The sequence below is a fragment of the Bufo bufo genome, chromosome 1, assembly GCF_905171765.1.
Source record: "Bufo bufo chromosome 1, aBufBuf1.1, whole genome shotgun sequence".
Taxonomy (NCBI): domain Eukaryota; kingdom Metazoa; phylum Chordata; class Amphibia; order Anura; family Bufonidae; genus Bufo; species Bufo bufo.
Window position 1 is genome coordinate 753,179,977 of NC_053389.1, and position 23,683 is coordinate 753,203,659.

General features: G+C 44.7%; 1 protein-coding gene across 4 annotated transcripts in view; it reads right to left on the reverse strand.

Moving 5' to 3' along the window:
* Window positions 1–13,071: 13,071 nt before the first annotated feature.
* The window catches only part of KANSL3 (KAT8 regulatory NSL complex subunit 3), an 81,011-nt gene continuing 70,399 nt past the window's right edge, over window positions 13,072–23,683 (reverse strand). Inside the window, exons 22-23 of one of the 4 annotated variants that reach the window (XM_040414481.1) lie at window positions 17,910–17,988; window positions 13,072–14,662 (exon numbers count right to left, since the gene is read on the reverse strand). In XM_040414481.1, the coding sequence (XP_040270415.1) occupies window positions 14,196–14,662; window positions 17,910–17,988 (546 nt within the window). In that variant the 3' untranslated portion in view covers window positions 13,072–14,195. Of the gene's footprint in view, window positions 14,663–17,909; window positions 18,055–23,683 lie in introns of all 4 variants that reach the window. The other 3 variants (XM_040414480.1, XM_040414482.1, XM_040414483.1) reach the window with 3 other exon arrangements.

Consider the following 23,683-nt stretch of genomic DNA (forward strand, 5'->3'; position numbering starts at 1 on the left):
ATTGCCATTCGATTGCCCATAGTATTCAGTGATGGCTAAATAGCCATAATTGAAGACTTCATTTGCACTATACAATTCAATGCTGCCACCTAGTGGCCTGTATTGGTATATTAATCTAATTGACTCTAAAGCCTGCTTGAGGCTTCGATCAATTAGCGCAAGGTAACCGGTCCCCTGATCTCAGCCGGGGAACGCTGTTATCGGACCAGAAGCGCGCCTTATGGCCGATTGCATACATGTGCCGCGGGTCTCTGCTATTTAAAATAGCAGAGACCCCGCGGCTAAGGTGCCCACAGCACGCGTGTTTATGGATCAGACCCATGACGTACAGCTACGTCATGGGTCCTTAAAGGGTTATTAGTTAAAGGTTTAACTCGAAAAATTTGAATATCGTGCAAAGTTTATTTATTTCAGTAATGCAACTTAAAGGGAGTCTCACGCCGATTGACCCTATTAACCTATTAACCACCTCAGCTCCCCTAGCTTAAACACCCTTAATGACCAGACCACTTTTTACACTTCTGCACTACACTACTTTCACCGTTTATTGCTGGGTCATGCAACTTACCACCCAAATTAATTTTACCTTCTTTTCTTCTCACTAATAGAGCTTTCATTTGGTGGTATTTCATTGCTGCTGAAGGTTTTACTTTTTTTGTTATTAATCGAAATTTAACGATTTTTTTGCAAAAAAATGACATTTTTCACTTTCAGTTGTAAAATTTTGCAAAAAAACGACATCCATATATAAATTTTTCTATAAATTTATTGTTCTACATGTCTTTGATAAAAAAAAAATGTTTGGGTAAAAAAAAATGGTTTGGGTAAAAGTTATAGTGTTTACAATCTATGGTACAAAAATGTGAATTTCCGCTTTTTGAAGCAGCTCTGACTTTCTGAGCACCTGTCATGTTTCCTGAGGTTCTACAATGCCCAGACAGTACAAACACCCCACAAATGACCCCATTTCGGAAAGTAGACACCCTAAGGTATTCGCTGATGGTCATAGAACTTTTTATTTTTTGTCACAAGTTAGCGGAAAATGGATGATTTTTTTTTTCCTTACAAAGTCTCATATTCCACTAACTGGTGACAAAAAAAAAAAAATTCTAGGAACTCGCCATGCCCCTCACAGAATACCTTGGGGTGTCTTCTTTCCAAAATAGGGTCACTTGTGGGGTAGTTATACTGCCCTGGCAATTTAGGGGCCCTAATGTGTGGTAAGTATTTTGAAATCAAAATGTGTAAAAAATGACCTGTGAAATCCTAAAGGTGCTCTTTGGAATGTGGGCCCCTTTGCCCACCTAGGCTGCAAAAAAGTGTCACACATGTGGTATCGCCGTACTCAGGAGAAGTTGGGCAATGTGTTTTGGGGTGTCATTTTACATATACCCATGCTGGGTGAGAGAAATATCTCGGCAAAAGACAACTTTTCCCATTTTTTTTATACAAAGTTGGCATTTGACCAAGATATTTATCTCACCCAGCATGGGTATATGTAAAATGACACCCCAAAACACATTGCCCAACTTCTCCTGAGTACGGCGATACCACGTGTGACACTTTTTTGCAGCCTAGATGCGCAAAGGGGCCCAAATTCCTTTTATGAGGGCATTTCTTAGACATTTGGATCCCAGACTTCTCACGCTTTAGGACCCCTAAAATGCCAGGGCAGTATAAATACCCCACATGTGACCCCATTTTGGAAATAAGACACCCCAAGGTATTCAATGAGGGGCATGGCGAGTTCATAGAAAAAAAAAAATTTTGGCACAAGTTAGCGCAATTTGATTTTTTTTTTTCTCACAAAGTCTCCCTTTCCGCTAACTTGGGACAAAAATTTCAATCTTTCATGGACTCAATATGCCCCTCACGGAATACCTTGGGGTGTCTTCTTTCCGAAATGGGGTCACATGTGGGGTATTTATACTGCCCTGGCATTTTAGGGGCCCTAAAGCGTGAGAAGAAGTCTGGAATATAAATGTCAAAAAAAATTTACGCATTTGGATTCCGTGAGGGGTATGGTGAGTTCATGTGAGATTTTATTTTTTGACACAAGTTAGTGGAATATGAGACTTTGTAAGAAAAAAAAAAAAAAAAAAAATTTCCGCTAACTTGGGCCAAAAAAAATGTCTGAATGGAGCCTTACAGGGGGGTGATCAGGGAGTCTATATGGGGTGATCACCCCCCTGTCATTGATCACCCCCCTGTCATTGATCACCCCCCTGTAAGGCTCCATTCAGACGTCCGTATGTGTTTTGCGGATCCGATCCATAGATCCGTAAAAAACATACGGACGTCTGAATGGAGCCTTACAAGGGGGTGATCAATGACAGGGGGGTGATCAATAACAGGGGTGATCAGGGAGTCTATATGGGGTAATCAGGGGTTAATAAGTGACAGGGGGGGGGTGTAGTGTACTGGTGTTTGGTGCTACTTATTACTGAGCTGCCTGTGTCCTCTGGTGGTCGATCCAAGCAAAGGGGACCACCAGAGGACCAGGTAGCAGGTATATTAGACGCTGTTATCAAAATAGCGTCTAATATACCTGTTAGGGGTTAAAAAAATCGCATCTCCAGCCTGCCAGCAAACGATCGTCGCTGGCAGGCTGGAGATCCACTCGCTTCCCTTCCGATCCTGTGAACGCGCGCGAGATGATGCGTATATGCGTGACTGTGCGCAGAGCTGCCGCCTCCGGAACGCGATCCTGCGTTAGGCGGTCCGGAGGCGGTTAAGGAAAGGGGGGTGTTTTGAATTTTTATTTTTTTTATATTTGTAAAAACTTTTTTTTTTTTTAAGTCACTAGATTGCCCATAGTATTCAGTGATGGCTAAATAGCCCTCATTGAAGACTTCATTTGCACTATCAATACAAGGCTGCCACCTAGTCGCCTGTATTGGTATATTAATCTAATTGACTCTAAAGCCTGCTTGAGGCTTCGATCAATTAGCGCAAGGTAACCGGTCCCCTGATCTCAGCCGGGGAACGCTGTTACCGGACCAGAAGCGCGCCTTATGGCTGATTGCATACATGTGCCGCGGGTCTCTGCTATTTAAAATAACAGAGACCCCGCGGCTAAGGCGCCCACAGCACGCGTGTTTAGGGATCGGACCCATGACGTACAGCTAAGTTATGGGTCCTTAAAGGGTTATTAGTTACAGGTTTAACTCGAAAAATTAGAATATCATGCAAAGTTTATTTATTTCAGTAATGCAACTTAAAGGGAGTCTTTCACGCCGATTGACCCTATTAACCTATTAACAGACTTATGTCCACGGCATCCCCCCTATTAAAACTGTTCATACCGTTAGTTCCTTGCTATCATCGTTCCTCCGAAAAACACTTTTATTCTGTATGCAAATTAGGCTGTGAAGGTGCCCAGGGGTCATTTTCATACCAATCCACTCCCCCTCTTCTGCCCGCCCATCCGCCGCGTCTGCCCGCCCTTGGTCTCTTCTCTATCCTTCCTCCTACTGTCCGTGATCCCGCGAATGCGCGGATGACCGTGATATCGGCGCGAGCGCATTGAATGATCACAGCAAGAACGTAAGTTAGGCCCGGGCCGGCGCATGCGCACAGTAAACTGTGATGCCCCGGCCAGACTGTGGTCATTCAATGCGCACACGCCGATATCGCGGTCATCGGCGCATGAGCGGGATCACGAACAGTAGGAGGAAGGATGGAGAAGAGACCAAGGGCAGGCAGATGCGGCGGATGGGCGGGCAGAAGCGGCGGAGGGGGAGTGGATTGGTATGAAAATGACCCAGGGGTCTGGGCACCGGCCGTTGTAAGGCCACCCCTGGGCACCTTCACAGCCTAATTTGCATACGGAATAAAAGTGTTTTTCGGAGGAACGATGATAGCAAGGAACTAACGGTAAGAACAGTTTTAATAGGGGGGATGCCGTGGACATAAGTCTGTTAATAGGGTAATAGGGTCAAACGGCGTGAAAGACTCCCTTTAAAAGGTGAAACTAACATATGAGACTCATTACATGCAAAGCGAGATATCTCAAGCCTTTATTTGGTATAATTTGGATGATTATGGCTTATAGCTTATGAAACCCCAAAGTCACAATTTTGAGGTCCCCTTTGCTCAGGGGGTATGGATTAATTAGTTGACTAGAGTGTGACACTTTGAGCCTAGAATATTGAACCTTTTCACAATATTCTAATTTTAAGCTGCAATAATGCAATTCCTTTTCAGTTGCATTACGGAAATAAATGAACTTTTGCATGAGACTCTAATTTTTCGAGTTTCACCTGTATTTTAACTCACTATGTTTTACATAAAATGATTCCAATGGAAAACCTCCAAGTAAAAATCTTTATAGTTGTACAGAAACCCCTTACCCCACCCAAAAAAGGGTAAAAAGTTCAGTTATCTTTCTCTTTGCTAGTTATGATTTTTATACAGCCATGTCTTATTTTTCTCTGGACATTTATGGTGATTCCAGGCAGGGAAATTTTGAAGAAAGAGAGGGGGCAGTTGGGAGAAAAAAAATAAATGGATAGAAAATTAAATGCAAAAAAGGAGAAACAAGAGAAAATAGGAGACCTCACAGTGTCCTACACAAATTTTAAGGTCAATAGCAGCACCTTTGATTCAGCTACAATCAAATCAAGCTATTTGGCTGAATCGAACCCGAATAGAATTTGAGCTAGTCACTCATCTCTAGTAAACACATGGTTCCTACTAAATTCTCACAGCGAATCCTTAAAGTATAACTGTCGTATTTTTATTTTTTGGAGTATTGGATTGTGGTGATTAATATCTCCTTGGTGGCCCTATTTAAACTTTTCACTGCGTACTCAATTACCCCTTAATTCCACAGTTTTGTTCCCTGTACTGCCTATTTTTTACCTGTGCTTAAAATCAGGTTGCTAGGCATGGTCCGTCTATCTGTTGAAGGACGGAGCACGCAGCGTGCAGGGTCAGATTACTGACAGCCAGGGACTGTAAGTAAAAGATTAAAGCCAGGTCCTCCCCAGCAGCTGATAACAGTGCCTGGGCTGTGTGCACTTCTCCCTGTCCCTGCACTTGGCAGACGCTCCCTCACTCAGCAGAGCTGGAGAAGGCAGAGTTGGAGCAGCGCAGACCAGGGAAGGGAGATCTGCCGTCTGCTCAGTGTATAAATGAGAGCAACATGTGGTAAGAGGACCCCTTTGTGCTGCAGGAGATTAACCCTTTAGGGGGGGGAGGGATCTGGTTACTGACACTTTTGGGGGGCTATTGTTACTGGCTAGTGAGGGCAGGCGGGATTAGCCTCAGGGTGAGGGCAGTGGCGGCCATCTTAACTGAAAAGTGAAATTGCAGTTTTATGCAGACTGGTTGCTGAGGGCTGAATCTTATTAAATATGGGGTAAGTCAGTCTAATAGTAACTGATTCTGGAATATCATGTTATTAGTAACTACATATTTGAAAATTGAAATTAGGGTCTAAGTGTGACAGTTATCCTTTAACTACAAACAGATCTGTCTGGTTACCCTATAAAATTGAATATTTACGAAGAAGTCATCTCTGTAGATTTACCATTCAAAAATCTTGGAAATGCTGGATAACTTATTTGGAATACAGTGCATGCTGCGCTCAGAAAATCTTCAGATCTTCTCACTTTGTTATGTTGCGGCCTTGTGCCAACATAAAAAATTAAATCCCCCATCATTCTGCACTCAATGCCTCATAATGAGAAAGTGAAAACTGAATGTTCAAAATCTTTGGTAATTTATTATAAAGGTAAAAATTTAAATATTTCACTGCCATAAGTATTCAGACCCTTTACTCAGGACTTAGTTGAAGCACCTATGGCAGTGATTACAGCCTTCAGTCTTTTTTGGGTATGATGCCACAAGGTTTGCACACCTGGATTTGGGGATTTTCGGTCATTCTTCTCTGCAGATCCTCTAAAGCTCCGTCAGGTTGGATGGGGACATCAGTGGGCAGCCATTTTCAGCTGCCTTGAGAGATGCTTGATTGGGTTCAAGTGAGGGCTCAGGCTAGGCCTCAAGAACATTCACAGAGTTGTCCCTAAGCCACCCCTGTGTTGTCTTGGCTGTGTGCTTGGGGTCATTGTCTTGTTGGACCGACTCTGACGTCCACAGCGCTCTGAGTTTTTTTTTTAAAGGATACAGTATCTCTATACTTTGCGCCATTTAACTTTCCCTCAGCCTTGACCAGTCTCCCTGCCCAGCCACTGAAAAACTTCTACAGCATGATGCTGCCACCATGCTTCCCTTCATGTAGGGATGATACTGCACAGGTGATGAACAGTGCCTGAACCTTTAGCCCTCAATTATAAGCAATTCATCAGACGGTTTCTCACAGTCTGAGAGCCCTTTAGGTGCCTTTTTGCAAACTCCAGGCGGGTTTTGTGTCTTTTACAAAAGGAGAGGCTTCTTTCTGGCCTCTCTCGCCATAAAGCCTAAATTAGTGGCGTTCTGTAGTAATGTTGGACATTCTGTAACCATTGGGTTTCTCGTTCATCCCTCTTACCAAGGTCCTTCTCTTCCGATTACCTAGTTTATTGGGGTGGCCAGCTCTAGAAAGAGTCCTGCGTGTTCCAAACTTCTTCCATTTAAGAATTATGCAGGCCATTGTGCTCTTGGGAACTTACAGTACAGCAGAAATGTTTGTACCCTTCTCCAGATCTGTGTTTCCACACAATCCTTTCTGTGAGCTCTACAGGCAGTTCTTTTCTCTCATGGTTTGGTTTTTGCTCTGATATGCATTATCAGCTGTAAGACCTTACATAGACAGGGGTTTGTCTTTCCAAATCATGTCCAATCACCTTAAAGATAATCAAGAGAAATGGGAGACCTCCAGAACTACATTTCAAGTGTCATAGCAAAGGATCTGACTACTCAGGTCCATGAAAAATGTTAGCTCTTCAGTTCTAGTAAGTTTGCAACCATTTTTTAACATTCTGCTTTCACTTTCTCATTATGGTATTAAGTGCAGAATTATGTGGGGGGAAACTTGGATTATTATTATTATTTTTTTATTTGGCACAAGGACGCAACAAAGTGAAGCGGTCTGAAAACCTTCCGAATGCCCGGTATGTCATGGCAAACAAGTCAGTGGTCTCCTAGTAACAGGTATAAAGTAAGGGCTGGCTTTGCACCAAGTGATCACATGAAAGCAGACGAAGATCCCACAGCTATCCAGAAATGACTCAATCATACATTTACAAGAAAAGACCTTTTCTTGAAATGAGAACAGAAATAACTTTCTCACGTTCTAGTCATGCTACTAGTCAACATTGGATTTGATAACCATTTGCATGTAGTGATTACCACTTGAATGTGAAATTTACAATCTGATCTAAGCAGCAAGCATCATCTTAAAGATCGTTCATGTAATTGCTTGATCGGGCTCCAGCTGCTGCACATATCTACGCACATGTTCAATTGTACAAACTGCGTGCATAACATATTATTTATCTCTTCATCCATCAAAGGAGCATGCAGCAGAAATGCTTTCAGAATAAGAAGCAAGAGAGCAATTTACTTGTCCATTACTTTGCATTAAAAAAAACACCCTACAAATTCATCATATGAAGCTGGTCAACAAAATACCAAATACAACATTTTACATGTGGTTAATAACACACATTTTGCTTTCTCTTTTTACTTCCTTACCAATTTTTATTTTATTTTATAGAACTAAATGTTAACGTCTACAACAGCGGTAAGCAACCTCCAGGCACCACTCCTGTTGTGAAACTACAACCCACAGCATTCACTTCTATGGGAGTTCCAAGAACAGAAAAGCAGGTGGTACACTGGGAGTTTTCGTTGCACAACAGCTGAAGTGCTGGAGGCTGAAGATTTGTACTTGTGACACTGGCTGACCTGTTACATGTGCACTTGGCAGCTGAAGGCATCCGTGTTGGTCCCATGTTCATATGTGCCCGCATGGCTCAGAAAAATATATTTGCAAATCAGCCTTTAGAAGCAAGCGGGGCAATCATGCCGCTACACCTACAGGCTCTGCTCTAATTACGACTGCCACGCCTTCTCCACTTTGGTTGACAGGACCAGGTGTGATGACGTTTTCACTGGTGCTGTCCATAAGGGTCCATTCACACGTCCGTAGTGTATTTCGGATCCGGAAATTGCAGATCCGCAATACACCCGGCCGGCACCCCCCCATAGAACTGCCTATTCTTATCTGCAATTGGGGACAAGAATAGGACATGTTCTATTTTTTTGCAGAGCCGCAGCCCGGATGTTCGGGGCTGCGCTCCGGAAATGCGGATGCGGAGAGCACATAGTGTGCTCTCCGCATCTCTTCCGGCCCCAAAGAGAATGAATGGGTCCGCACCCGTTCGATATTGCGGAACGGATGCGGACCCATTTGCGGACGTGTGAATGGACCCTCTAAAGTAGAGGCCCTGGCAGTAGCAGAGAGAGCAGAGCCTCTAGGTGTAACGGCCACACCCCTGTTGCTCCTAGAGGCTCATTTGCATATATTAAAACATTTTTTTTATGAGCAATGCGGGCACATATGGACATGGGACCAACACAGATGCCTTCAGCTGCCAAGTGCACATGTAACAGGTCAGCCAGTTTCATAGGTGCAAATCTGCTGACAGACGCTTTTTAAGGAAAACTCCATGTTTAGGCAACAATGTACAACTTTCCAAAATTTTATTCTACTGTAAATCTTGCGGTGAGACCAGTCTGAGCAAAGATCACTGTAACCAGTGCAGCCAACGAATCTGGTCCCAGCCCAAAAGTTGCCTCAACCATAGTATCAAATAATTCATTGCGACTATTTAGTTTAATGGCTGCACAACGGCCATTCTGAGGCCAAGACTGCCATGTAGATCCAGCCTTAAAGAGGACCTTTCACCGATTATTACACTATGAACTAACTATACAGACATGGAGAGCGGCGTCTGGGGATCTCACTGCACTTACTATTATCCCTGGGCGCCGCTCCGTTCTCCCGTTATGCCCTCCGGTATCTCCGTTCACTAAGTTATGGTAGGCGGAGTCTGCCCTTGTTCTTCTGTAGCGCTGGCCAATCGCATTGCAGAGCTCACAGCCTGGGAGAAAATAACCTCCCAAGATGTGAGCTCTGCGCTGCAATTGGCCAGCGCTAGAGCAGAACAAGGGCAGACTCCGGATACATGGATCGGATCCGCAAAACACATACAGACGTCTGAATGGAGCCTTACAGGGGGGTGATCAATGACAGGGGGGTGATCACCCCATATAGACTCCCTGATCACCCCCCTGTCATTGATCACCCCCCTGTAAGGCTCCATTCAGAATTTTTTTTGGCACAAGTTAGCGGAAATTGATATTTTTTTATTTTTTCTTACAAAGTCTCATATTCCACTAACTTGTAACAAAAAATAAAATCTCACATGAACTCACCATACCCCTCACAGAATCCAAATGCGTAAAATTTTTTAGACATTTATATTCCAGACTTTTTCTCACGCTTTAGGGCCCCTAAAATGCCAGGGCAGTATAAATACCCCACATGTGACCCCATTTTGGAAAGAAGACACCTCAAGGTATTTTGTGAAGGGCATGGCGAGTTCATGTAAAATTTTATTTTTTGTCACAAGTTAGCGGAAAGGGAGACTTTGTGAGAAAACCCCAAAAAAAAAAAAAATAACTATTTCCGCTAACTTGTGCCAAAAAAAAAAAATTCTATGAACTCGCCATGCCCCTCATTGAATACCTTGGGGTGTCTTCTTTCCAAAATGGGGTCACATGTGGGGTATTTATACTGCCCTGGAATTTTAGGGGCCCTAAAGCGTGAGAAGAAGTCTGGGATCCAAATGTCTAAAAATGCCCTCCTAAAATGAATTTGGGCCCCTTTGCGCATCTAGGCTGCAAAAAAGTGTCACACATCTGGTATCGCCGTACTCAGGAGAAGTTGGGCAATGTGTTTTGGGGTGTCATTTTACATATACCCATGCTGGGTGAGAGAAATATCTCGGCAAAAGACAACTTTTCCCATTTTTTTATACAAAGTTGGCATTTGACCGAGATATTTATCTCACCCAGCATGGGTATATGTAAAATGACACCCAAAAACACAATGCCCAACTTCTCCTGAGTACGGCGATACCAGATGTGACACTTTTTTGCAGCCTAGGTGGGCAAATAGGCCCACATTCCAAAGAGAACCTTTCGGATTTCACAGGGCATTTTTTACACATTTTGATTTCAAACTACTTCTCACACATTCGTGCCCCTAGAATGCCAGGGCAGTATAACTACCCCACAAGTGACCCCATTTTGGAAAGTAGACACCCCAAGGTATTTTTTGATGGGCATAGTGAGTTCATGGAAGTTTTTATTTTTTGTCACAAGTTAGTGGAATATGAGACTTTGTAAGGGAAAAAAAATAAAAAAATAATAATTTTCCGCTAACTTGTGACAAAAAATAAAAAGTTCTATGAACTCACTATGCCCATCAGCGAATACCTTAGGGTGTCTACTTTCCGAAATGGGGTCATTTGTGGGGTGTTTGTACTGTCTGGGCATTGTAGAACCTCAGGAAACATGACAGGTGCTCAGAAAGTCAGAGCTGCTTCAAAAAGCAGAAATTCACATTTTTGTACCATAGTTTGTAAACGCTATAACTTTTACCCAAACCATTTTTTTTTTATCAAAGACATGTAGAACAATAAATGTAGAGAAAAATTTATATATGGATGTCGTTTTTTTAAAAAAAATATTAAAACTGAAAGTGAAAAATGTCATTTTTTTGCAAAAATTTAGTTAAATTTCGATTAATAACAAAAAATGTCAGCAGCAATGAAATACCACCAAATGAAAGCTCTATTAGTGAGAAGAAAAGGAGGTAAAATTCATTTGGGTGGTAAGTTGCATGACCCAGCAATATAAACGGTGAAAGTAGTGTAGTGCAGAAGTGTAAAAAGTGGTCTGGTCATTAAGGGTGTTTAAGTTATGGGGGCTGAGGTGGTTAAAGTCCAATAATACTGTATAGGCTCATGTGCATAGCACATGTGAGCAGGACGCTCTATGGCAGCACAAAAAGTTTTTATTGCAAGCCTACTGTCACACCAAGAGCCGCCATATGATGCCTCCTTGATTCACCATGTTCTCAAAGCTCTGGAGTATAGTACAGCATGTGATCACACATGACAATTTCTTTGCAGCACAGTATAGACCTATACAGGATGCTATGGCAGCAATATTACAGAATGGATATGCTTAAGAGCCTGATGCTTCTTTTATAGAATGCAATAAAGGTTTGGTCCATGGACTAATTCAGCATACAGTTAGGTCTAGAAATATTTTGACAGTGACAAGTTTTGGCATTTTAGCTGTTTACCAAAATATATTCAAGATACAGTTTTATAATCAATATGGGCTTAACGTGCATACTCAGCTTTAATTTGAGGGTAATCACTTCTTAATAGGAGGAAGGGTTTAGGAAATACAGGTCTTTAATATGTCACTGCCTTTTTTTTTAAGGGACCAAAAGGTAATGGGACAATTATCTCAAAAACTATTTACCGAGCTGCATGGGCTATTCCCTTATTAATCAATCATCAATTAAGCAGGTAAAAGGTCTGGAGTGAATTCCAGGTGTGGCATTTGGAAGCAGTTGCTGTGAACCCACACCATGCAGTCAAAGGAGCTCCCAATGGAAGTGAAAAAGACCATCATTAGGCTGAGGAGAAAAAATAAATAAAATAAATCCATCAGAGATAGCAGAAATGTTAAGGGTGGTCAAATCAATAGTACATTCTGGTAAAAAAAAAAGAAGAGGGCTCTGATGAGATCGGGAACTCAAAAAGGCCTGGACGTCCACGGAAGACAACAGTGGTGGATGTTCGCATATTCTTTTCAATGGTGAAGAAAAACCCCTTCACAACATCCACCCAAGTGAAGACTGCTCTCCAGGAAGTAGGTGCATCAGTATCTAAGTCTACCATAAGTCTACTTCATGAGAGCAATTCAGAAGGTTCCCCACAAGGTGCAAGCCATTAATCAGCCTCAAAAATAGAAAGGCCAGATTAGACTTTGCCAAAAAAACATCTAAAGAATCCAGTCCAGTTCTGGAACAGCAATCTTTGGACAGATGAAACCAAGATCAATCTGTACCAGAATGATGGGAAGAAGAAAGTATGGGGAAGGCTCTGAACGGCTGATGATCCAAAGCACACCACCTCCTCTGTAAAACATGGTGGAGGCAGTGTGATGGCATGGACATGCATGGCTTCCAATGGCACTGGGTCTCTAGTGTTTATTTATGATGTGACAGAAGCAGCTGGAGGAATTCTGAAGTGTACAGGGATAGGATTTCTGCTCAGATTTAACCAAATGCAGCAAGGTTGATTGGACAGCGCTTCACAGTACAGTTGGACAAAAAGATACTGCGAAAGCAACCCAGGAGTTGTTTTTAAGGCAAAGAAGTGAAATATTCTGCAATGGCAGAGTCAATCACCAGATCTCAACCCAATCGAGTCAGTATTTAACTTGCTTAAGACAAAACTTAAAAGGGATTATCCTATCTTAGACAATGGGGGCATACCCCACACTAGGATATGCCCCCATTGTCTGATAGGTGCAGGTCCCACCTACGGGACTCGCACCTACAAGGAGAACAGAGCCGGGGAGAGTTGTGGCTGGAGGACCACAGGTTTCCTGGGGTCTGTCCACCACCAGGCGCAGCTCCCCGCCTCTCCCATTGAAGTGAATAGGAGCGCACCGCGCATGCGCGGCCACCACTCCCATTCATTTCTATGGGGCCAACAGAAATGGCTCGGTTATTTTTAGCAGCTCCATAGAAATGAATAGATGGCGGCTGCGCATGCGCCCTCCTAAACTTTCTCCGCTCCGTTCTCCTTGTAGGTGCGGGTCACAGAGGTGGGACACGCACCTATCAGACAATGGGGGCATATCCTAGCGATATGCCGCCATTGTCTAAGATGGGATAACCCCTTTCAGGCAGACAAACAAGCAACAACTGACGACAGCTGAAGTAAAGGCCTGGCAAAGCACCACAAAGGAGGAAATCCAGCGTTCGGTTATGTCCATGGGTTACAGACTTCAGGCAGTCATTGCCTGTAAAGGATTCTGTAAAAAGTATTAAATATGAACATTTATGGTAATGTTAATTAATTTCACAGGATATTTTTGTTCAACCCTTTGAATTAAACCTGTAGGTCTACACATCATTTGCATCTTAGTTGTTTCATTTGAAATCCAATGTGGTGGCCTGCAGAGCCCAAATGATTAAGATTGTGTCACTGTCCAAATATTTCTGAACCTAACTGGTGTATATGTCAGCAGCAAAAAGGTATGAACAGAGCCTGACCAAGAGTTTAATTTCTCCCCTTTTTCCCTATACAAGTAGGTGTAGTCTAAACCAACATGCTGGTGCAAAAAAAAAAAGGGCACACTCAGCGTTATTCCTTGCAAGGACTTCTATGGATGATGTACGCCACTGTTTGCATACATAGCAGGTGTCACAAAAACATGATGTGATGTGATCAGTGCTTTACAGAGAGAATTTTCAAAGAAGCTGTGGACCTCAATGGAGAAAAGAAAATGAATTGGTATATAACCAGTGCATCCACTTTTATGACTCCTTGTTGAAATTATATATAATTTACAGCGTGTTGAACGTACTTACTATTATTCATACACATCTAAAAATTCCTATTTGTAACATATTTTACAAACATATACAACTGATACATCCCTGCTAACTATATACAAGAAAATTGCTTGCTTTGCTTGCTTCTGGTCACTCCTTCCATTTCTCGTACAAAAGTGGCAATAGTTCCTTAAAGGCTACTTTGCTGATACACACAAAAAAGACAGAAGCATGGGAATCTCAGTCAGGTGGAAGTGCACTAACATCATTTTCGCCTGGTAATGTTGGGATCTTTTCTGGGCAAAACCACCAGCAATATCACTTCGGCTCGTTGCACCAATTCCTGGTTACTCACAGTCCTTAAACAACAGATTAGTTAGTTATTATCTTGCCCGTGGACGTGCTTTGACATTTCCATCATACACACAAAAGAATAAAACAGCAATCAAACATGTCTTTGGATTTGTGCACAGCAGGAACGCACTGTCCGTGTAAACGTTAGGTTCGAAAACCTCAGCAGGAGACACAAGGGGCGATGTGAATACAAGAGCTTTTGCTTTCTTCTGCTTGTTTAGCTTTGTCTAAACCAAACAGGTAGTCATTGTGTTTTTTGATTGGCTGATGTCCCAGGGCCTTGAACCATATTACTAGAGCCAGACAACGCTATCAAAGAGGGTTGCAGAAGCTGCCTATTGACCAGTGATTCTCGGCTGTGAATTATGGTGCTGCCCTCATCGACGACCGATGGTACCCTGCCTAGACTCTCCACCGCACTTAAGTGGTTTCCAGTTTTCTCACTTGCTTCGGTCTTCGCCAAGATGACAGTTTTAGGAGATGCCTGTAAAACTTGGCCAATCTTGGACAGCACCATGGTGCAGGCTGGATTCGATGTACTGGCAAGCGACGGTGTAGTAAAAGTCACTGCTCCAGGGTTGACAGCTGACGAACTTTGTAAGGTCATAGGTTTGAGGGGTAGAGAAGTCAGTTCGCTGCCCACAGATTTGGTTAATGCCGAAAGTTTGGCATCTGACATGACGTACAATGTCTTGGGTGGACTTGTAGTTACTACAGAAAAGAAGGGAAAAAAAAATAAGAAAACAGATGAAGAAAACTGAAAGAGTAACTAAACTTTTGTATACATTTTTGTGAACCTGTCCCTCATGCCCTAATAGTTTTTGTAATATAGTTTATTAATTATTTTGGTATTTTTAATCAACTTTACCCCCTCCCCTTAAAGCGCATGTTTCGCTGTGAGCTTAAAATCTACTTTACAGTACACATTTTATCAAAGGGGCTGCAGCGCAGGGTGAGCAGGCAGGAGCGCACATTGCTGCTTATGTTCCCTGGAGGATTACTAAATGCTGGCATAGAACATGGGTACTCTGTAACCATGTGCTATGCCAGGATTTAGTAAACTTCCGGGAGGAATAAGCAGCAATGTGTTTTCCTGCCCGTGCTCCCTGCGCTGCGGCCCCTTTGATAAAATGTGTACTCCGCTGACAAGTCAGTGGTGTACAGAGGAGTAGATTTTAAAGGGAACCTGTCATCAACTTTATGCTGCCCATACTAACGGCAGAATAAAGTAGAGACAGGTGAGTTGATTTCAGCGGTCTCTCATTTATAAGTTAAAAGTAAGTGGTTGCCAAGAACCAACATCACAATCATTGCAGACTGGGCCTGGAAAAGAGTCCCGGCCACCTGAGAAGAGTCCTGGTTATCCATGAAGTCCTGCTCTCCCGCCACCTGCTGATGATTGGCAGTTCTCTACCTAGTTTTCTCCCTTTCTCTCTAGGAGAGAACTGCCAATCATCAGCAGATGGGCGAGAGAGCAGGAGATTAGGAATAACCAGGACTCTTCTCAAGTAGATTTGACTCTTTTCAAGGCCTGGGCTGCACTGATTATAAAGCTGGTTCTCGGCAACCACTTTTAGCTGATGTGTGACACAGCGCTGACATCAGCATTTCTGTCACTACTTTATACTGCCCTCAGTGAGATCAGCATAATGTTGATGACAGGTTCCCATTAAGTGCACGGAGAAACGTGCACTTTAGGAGGGGGAAAGTGTAATAAAAATACAAAACACATTAATAAACTATATTACAAAAACTGTTATTAGGGCATTAGGGACATGTTCACAAAAATGCATACAAAAGTTTAGTTCCTCTTTAAGGTATCGGTGTAGCTTACACTACATGACAGTGTTCAATACATGTAGCTTTTAGCTTTGGAAGCAATGCAAGGAAACAATTCAGTACCAGTTGCATTGTAGTTTTTCTATATAGTGCCCAACTAGTCAAACAGTTATTAAAGTGACAACCCGTTTTGGTACATGGCTCCTGGCATTGAAGATTAGCTTTTCAAAAAATATTAAAATTTTATTAAGTGGTGATGATTTCTAATGGAGGAGCTGGGCATCTGCAAGGAAACATGAAAACAAGCCAAACAATCAGCTCATCATCGGAGAATAGATCATAGATTTAGTTTTAAAGGGGTTGGCCAGTTCATATTGCTAGCGGCTGGGAACACCACACACACATGCAGCTAGTAATAAGCACTGTTAAAGGGGTTGTCCCGGATTAGAAAAACATGACCGCTTTCTTCCAAAAACAGCACGATCCCTGTACAAGGGTTGTGGGTGGAATTAAAACTGTGCCCCGTTCACTACAACGGAGCACAGCTCCAATCCCAGACACAACCTATTGATAGGGGTGGTGCTGCTTTTATAATCCTGGACATAGTCTTTAAACCATTGGTACTGATGTCCAGACGACCTGCGTGCTGGAGCTGCGCTGGGAATTTGGCCACTAATGGAGGATTCCATTCACTTACACTGGGGAATGACAAGGAAACCAGTGCATGTGCAGTCTGTCTCCAGTATAAGTGAATGGGGGCCGCTGATAGACGGAACCCTCCATCAACGGCCATGTTCCCAGCGCAGCGCCGGCACACAGGTCGGGGGACCTGCGTGCAAAAATGAATTAATATTAAACTATACTGTTACCAGCACATGTGCCTCTAGTAATATAAACTGACCATCCCTTTAATGAATTAGTATTACATGTTAGTACGCAGAAGAGAAATAATAGACATTTATGAAATGGTCTAAAAGAAAAAACTACTTATTGCCCATAGCAACCAATCACATTTTTTGTGATGCTCTTGAAAATCGAAAGCTGCACTGTGATTGGTTGCTTTGGATAACAAGGACAGTTTTTCTTTCAGGTGGTTTTCATAAATCTGCCTTTATGTGTTAATCAATTTGTAAAATACTCCCTGGGGCGGCCACACTGAAGAAGACAAACATCAGCTTACTGAGTGCCCTCCAGTGGCCACTGTGAAAACTGAAATAGTTTGGGTGAAAAATAAAAACCTCTTGAAAGATTGGGTATGAGATTAAGGGGTTAATTATAGGTATATACATATTTATCTATGGGACAGAATGGCATAACAAAAAAAATAAAAAAAATAAGAAAATCCCCCGCTGTTCCGATTTCAATCCTTTCTGGCTGCTCTTGAAAAGCAGGAAAAGCCCGCTCAACCGGCCAAAGTTCCTCCCTTTAAAAGGAACCTGTGATCAACTTGAACCAGGGTCATTATCATTGCAGCCCGGGCCGGGAAAAGAGTCAAGACTACCTGAGAAGAGTCATGGTTCTTCATGATCTCCTCTTCTCCTCGCCCACCTGCTGCTGATTGACAGGCTTCCTTGGCACTTCTCTCCTAGATTGACAGTCTTTTCAGTTTTCTGTCATTAGAAGGTGGGTGAGGAGCAGGAGATCATGAATAACCATGACTCTTTTTCCAGGCCGGGGCTGTAATGATCATTATGCTCGTTCCTGGCAGACATTTACTTTTAGATCATGAATGACAGACTGCTGAAACCAGCATCTGTCACCACTTTACGCTGCCCTCAGTGGCGTCTCCATAAAGTTGATGACAGGTTCCCTTATTGGGTCAGGGATGCAAAGGCACAGCAAACATTGGCAACTACCTCATGCTTTTTTATGCCCCCTATAAAAGGGCTGAACTTGGACAAGTAAAAAAAAATACAAAAAATAAAGTAAAAATACAAACCACCCAATAATATACATTTATAAAAGGAAAAGGAATGAACATCATGAGTTTATATAACAAAAAAACGATCATTCAGACATGGTAGTTGCTTCCGCCGTCTTATGTTGTGAACCCTCATTGCAGCAAAAGGTCATACACAAGAAGTCTGTGGTTCTACATGCATACTCGGCTTTTTAGGTGTTTGCTATACAAATAACAATTTTACTACATTTCCGCAGGTGCAAAACGGGAGCATCTCACCTGCTGGAGGGGTCACAGCGCGCACTATTGACAATGTTTTTTCCCCAGGTGTCCTGTCGCTGGATGTTGATACCTTGCACTGCTCTGTCACAAGAGGGGGGAGAAGTTTACTAGCAGAAACCGTGGTGGAGGAAGACTCTATTGCCTGGAGATCACAGCAGAGACATTGTTTCAGAGGCCGGTTCATGTAAAGGTCTGGTTCTTCCTAACAATAAGGAACCTTTCTTCCTCATCAATAAATAACGTCTAAGGCCGAGAAGACATGTAGGTTCAGTCGTCTAAATGCATCTGTATTAGGACCTTTATAGACTTGTATATCATATACCACAGATGATATCTCTATAAGGGTATCCTAAGAAAACCGTACACAGCTAGAACAAGTAACAGTCCAGGATCTGCTACAGATTGCTCTACTAGAAGTGTTATGGTGGTCATATGCTTTTCATTGCCCCACCTGAGATATCATGAGGCTATGTATTCAATTATACAAAGATTTATGCCCTAACCACAAGAGGAGGTGTACGGTGAATAAGAGGGGGGGGGGCGGGGGGGGGGGGGGTCACCTGGCCGACTAAGGAACTGGATTAATAAAAAATCAGAGGACATCTAAAAGAAGCAGTGATGGCTCATCCAGTCTTATACGGACAGGAATGAACATGGCTTATAAGTAATGTAAGAGCAAACACTGAGAGGGTTCAAAAGAGATGTGTCCAATAAAAATCATCAGCTTCTGTGAAATTCTGTAGAAAGCCTCAAAAAAGACATTTGATCAAGCGAGCATCCGCTAGATAGCGGAGCATTTAAGAAGATGGTGTCTGATTAACTCCGCGCCATATCTCAGCTTCCAATACAGCAAAAAAATAAAATAAAAAAATTAGTCATATGAAACAGATAAGCACGACACTCTTGATGGCTCCGCAAACAACAAATCACTCACATGTCAAGTTATTAAACAATAATCTATGTCTCAGAAGCAGCAGCCTGCAAAACAAGAGCACCTGAACTCAAATAGGGAGGTGAACACTAGGCTCAATACTGGGAGCGCCTGATAATGGCTTGTAATATTCATGAGACCAAGCATGCGTTCCGCCATCCCTGCAATCAGAATGCATGCAAAGAGGTACAGCCACTTCTGATAGATATTCTATATAGAAAAGTTGTTCTATATTCCATGTGGTGACATATAGTTGCTATACAATGCTGGGATCAGAGCTAACCATTTAACTGCGGTCAGCACATCAGTGCTTTTAGAGAAGAAGGTGCTCCCTCTGCAAGTCCATTATTGCCCTTAGTACCCTATGTACTATGTGTCGATGTGTTGCCAGGGAGCCCTGCAGATTACAGGTATAGGACACTGCAATATAGAGTTTAGTAAAGTTTCCAGAAAAATAAATATTTAAAACAAAAAAACACTCTCCCACCCCCCCTTAGAAAGCCCTCTATTGTGGCCCCAAAATAAATCCTGGAAATAACTGGTTTCGCTGCATTTCTAACCATCTTCATGAAAATGGATGAATAAGGCCTCATGCACACGACCGTATGTACTTTGCGGTCCACAAAAAACAGTTCCGCAGAAAATACGGATGACGTCCCTGTGCATTCTGGATTTTGCGGAACGGAACAGCTGGCCCCTAATAGAACAGTACTATCCTTGTCTGTAAAGTGGACAATAATAGGACATGTTCTATTGTTTTGCAGAACGGAAATACAGACATACGGAAACAGAATGCACACGGAGTAACTTCAGTTTTTTTTGCGGACCCATTGAAATGAATGGTTGCGCACACGGTCCGCAAAAAAAAAAAACAAAAAAAAAAACAACTACTAAGAAAAAACCGGAACGGACACGGAGAGAAAATACGTTTGTGTGCATGAGCCATAAGGGTGGTGTCACAAAGTAGGTTTTTCAGATAAATCCTGTGACTTTTTTGATTTGACAAATTTTAAAAGGAAATGTGTCACCAAAATTTTTATCTGCTAGTTAAAACCAGATAGTGACACACATACTTTTTCTCGCTCATATCATTGGGGGACACAGGACCGTGGTCGGGCCACCGCCTTTTTTCAGGCATTACAGTCCCTCCTCGCTCAGGGGAGGATCTCCCGGATTCCCCTTGCGGAAGAGTTGACCGGTTTCTATTCAAACCTGTTTGTCGTCCCCAAGAAGGAGGGATCCATTCGCCCGGTTCTGGACCTCAAGTCGCTGAACCGGTTCGTCAGAATCCAGCACCTCAGAATTGAGTCCCTCTGCTCAGTGGTTGCATCTCTGCCAAATTCCTTTCCTCAGTTGACATTTGGGACGCATACCTGCATGTCCCCATTGCCCCCGCACACCAGCGCTTCCTCGTAACTACCAGTTCGTGGCTCTACCCTTTGGTTTGGTGACAGCGCCGCGGGTCTTCACAAAAGTGCTCGCACCTCTCCTTGCCCTTCGTTACAGGGGCATCACCCCGATACCCTATCTGGACGACCAAGGTAGCGACCTTCGGTCACAACGAGGACAGTCTACGCATCACCCTGGACGCCCTGGCATGCTTTGGCTGGCTGGTGAACTTCCAGAAGTCATCCCTGCATCCGGATTACCTTGCTTGGCATGATCCCAGACACGGCCACGGCGTCAGTCTGCCTCCCTCCGGACAAGCGGCAATTCCTTCTGTGGTCAGTTTGTCTTCTCCTCCGGCGCAGACATTCAACGATCCAATTTTGCATGCAGGTGATGGGTACGATGGTCGCTTCCTTCGAGGCGCTTCCATTTGTGCAATTTCACACCCGTGGTCTCCAACAGGCGAGCCTGTCATCCTGGATCAAGTCGCTGGGATCTTTGAACCATATCATAGTCCTTCCTCCGCGGGTGCGGTCGCCCCTCAGATGGTGGCTCTCAGCTCCAGCCTTGGACTACGGCAAATCTTTTCTCCCGGTTTCATGGACTGTCATCACCACCGATGCCAGCCTCCACGGATGGGGCGGAGTCTTCCCGCCTTGGACACCCCAAGGCAAATGGTCTCAGTTGGAATCCAGACTGCCCATCAACATCCTGGAACTTCGGGCCATCCATTTGTCCCCACTTCATTGGACTCCTGAGGGGTCTGCCGGTCCGGATCCAGTCGGACAACGCCACGGCGGTGGCTTACATCAATCACCAGGTGGGAACCCGCAGTCAGGCGGTGATTAAGTCGTCGGCCAAGATTCTACAGTGGGCGGAGGAACATGTACCAGCCCTATCGGCAGTCTACATTCCAGCAGTGGAGAATTGGACGGCAGACTTCCTCAGTCGGGAGGCCGTGGACCCGGGCGAGTGGTCTCTGCACCCGGAGGTGTTCAACTCCATCTGTCTACGTTGGGGCCGTCCGGAGGACCAAGTCGCAGCCTTGCACAATTGAGAGGCAGATGCATGGTGAAGGTGAGCCCAAGAAGCCCCGACCCCTCTGGTAGAGTGGGCCGTGATCCCAAGGGGGGGAGCCCTGCCCCGGGAGCGGCATTGCCTCAGCAATAGCTGACCAAATTCACCTGGCAATCGTCACCTTGGAGGCAGTCAACCCCTTGCGAGGACCTGCCAGGATTACGAAGAAGGAGTCCGTACGCCGAGAAGAACCAGAAACAGACAGGTAGATCCTGAAAGCCCACACGACATCAAGCCGATGGAGCTCAAGCTCTCTCGGATGAGAAGGCTGCGGGCAGAACGAGGGGAGAACAATATCCTCGTTGACATGAAAGGCCGACATCACCTTTGGCTAAAAAAGAAGGCCCCGGGGGCGGAGCACCACTTTATCTTGGTGAAACACCAGAAAGGGCTCCTTGCAAGAAAAAGCTGCCAGCTCCGAAACCCTCCTGATAGACGTGATGGCCACTAAAAAGGCCACTTTCCAGGAGAGCAATCGAAGAGAGACTGCATTCAGAGGCTCGAACAGGGCAGCCTGGAGAGAGCCCAGGACCAGGTTCAAGTTCCAAGAATGCAATGGGGGACGATAAGGAGGCACTGTGTGAGCCACCCCCTGCAGAAATGTCTTTACAGGGCCTAACAGAGGAAGGGAACGCTGGAAAAATATGGACAGGGCTGAGATCTGTCCCTTTTCTGGCTTTAATCATCATCCGAATGACCCTGTCAGAGAAACCCCTCCGCCTCAGAATGAAGGTTTCAATAGCCACGCCGTCAAACGTAGCATATTTAAACGCTGGTGGAAGACCGGACCCTGTGAGATATCGTCCCTGAGCAGAAGGGGCCACGGTGCGTCCCCTAGAAGAATGAGGTCGTATACCACGCTCGACTGGGCCAGTCCGTAGCGATTAGGATTGTCCAGATGACCTCCATTCTGATTCTGCGTAGAATCCGAGGCAGGAGAGGAAGGGGTGAGACGTATAGGAGAGAAAAGCCGTCCCATGGCACCAAGATGGCGTCTACGTCATATGCCTTGGGGTCTCTTGCGCGAGAGAAGAAGCAAGGGAGCTAGTGATTGAGCCTGGACGCCATCAAGTCCACGTACGGTCGGCCCCAACGGAGACAGATCGCCTCGAACACCTCCGGATGGAGGGACCACTCCCCGGGGTCCACTGTCGTCCGGCTGAGAAAATCCGCCGTCCAATTGTCCACCCTCTGAATGTAGACCGCCGAGATCACCGGGACATGGGCTTCCGCACACTGTAGGATCTTTGCCGATACCTTCATCACCGCAAGGCTGCGGGTCCCCCCTTGGTGGTTGATATAAGCCACCACAGAGGCATTGTCCGACTGTACCCTGAGTGGTTGGCCCTCCAGGAGAGGGGTCCAATGCCGAAGCGACAGATAAATGGCTCGGAGCTCTAAGATATTGATAGGCAGTTTGGACTCCGCTGGTGACCAAACACCCTGGACTGTCCGGGTGGCGAAGACTCTGCCCCAACTTTGAAGGCTGGCGTCAGCGGTGATGACCGTCCATGATAGTGGGGAGAAAGGACTTTGCCACTTCCAGGTGTCCAGGTGCTATCCACCACCTGATTGCCAACCGTACCTGCCGAGACAGGTGACTACGCCGGTCCAGCGGATCCGGGGACTTGTCCCATAACGATAATATGGCACGTTGAAATGACCGGGTGTGAAACCTTGGGAAAGGAACTGCCTCGAAGGAGGCTACCATCGCACCCAGTATCCGCATACAATTGCGGATTGACGGGCTCCGGCGCTGGAGGAGAAGACGGATCGACCGCTTGCTGAAGGTCCAGTCTCTTGTCCGGGTGAGGCGAAACAACACTGAGCCCAAATCCAATATCATGCCTAGGAACCTGATATGTGTGGCGGGCCGCAGTGAAGACTTCTGCAAGTTCACCAGAGTTCACCAGCCAGCCGAAACGAGAGAGCATGTCCAGTGTGATCCGCAGACTTCCTCCGCACTGAGAGACTGTAGGAGCCTTGATCAGGATGTCGTCCAGATAGGGGAGCAGAGTAATGCTCCTGGATCGCAGAAGGGCAAGGAGGGGAGCGAATACCTTAGTGAATACCCGCGGAGCTGTCGCCAAGCCAAAGGGCAGGGCGACAAACTGGTAATAGCACGACTGAATAGCGAAACGGAGAAAGCGTTGGTGGGCGGCTGCAATGGGGATCTGCAAGTAGGCGTCCTGAATATCTATGGACGCTAGGAATTCCCCTTGAACCAACGAAGCAACCACGGAGCACAGGGACTGCATTCTGAATCATTGAACACGGAGAAACCGGTTGACAACCTTGAGATCTAGAACCAGACGAACAGTGCCCTCCTTTTTGGGGACCACGAACAGGTTTGAATAAAAACCTGTAAACTGTT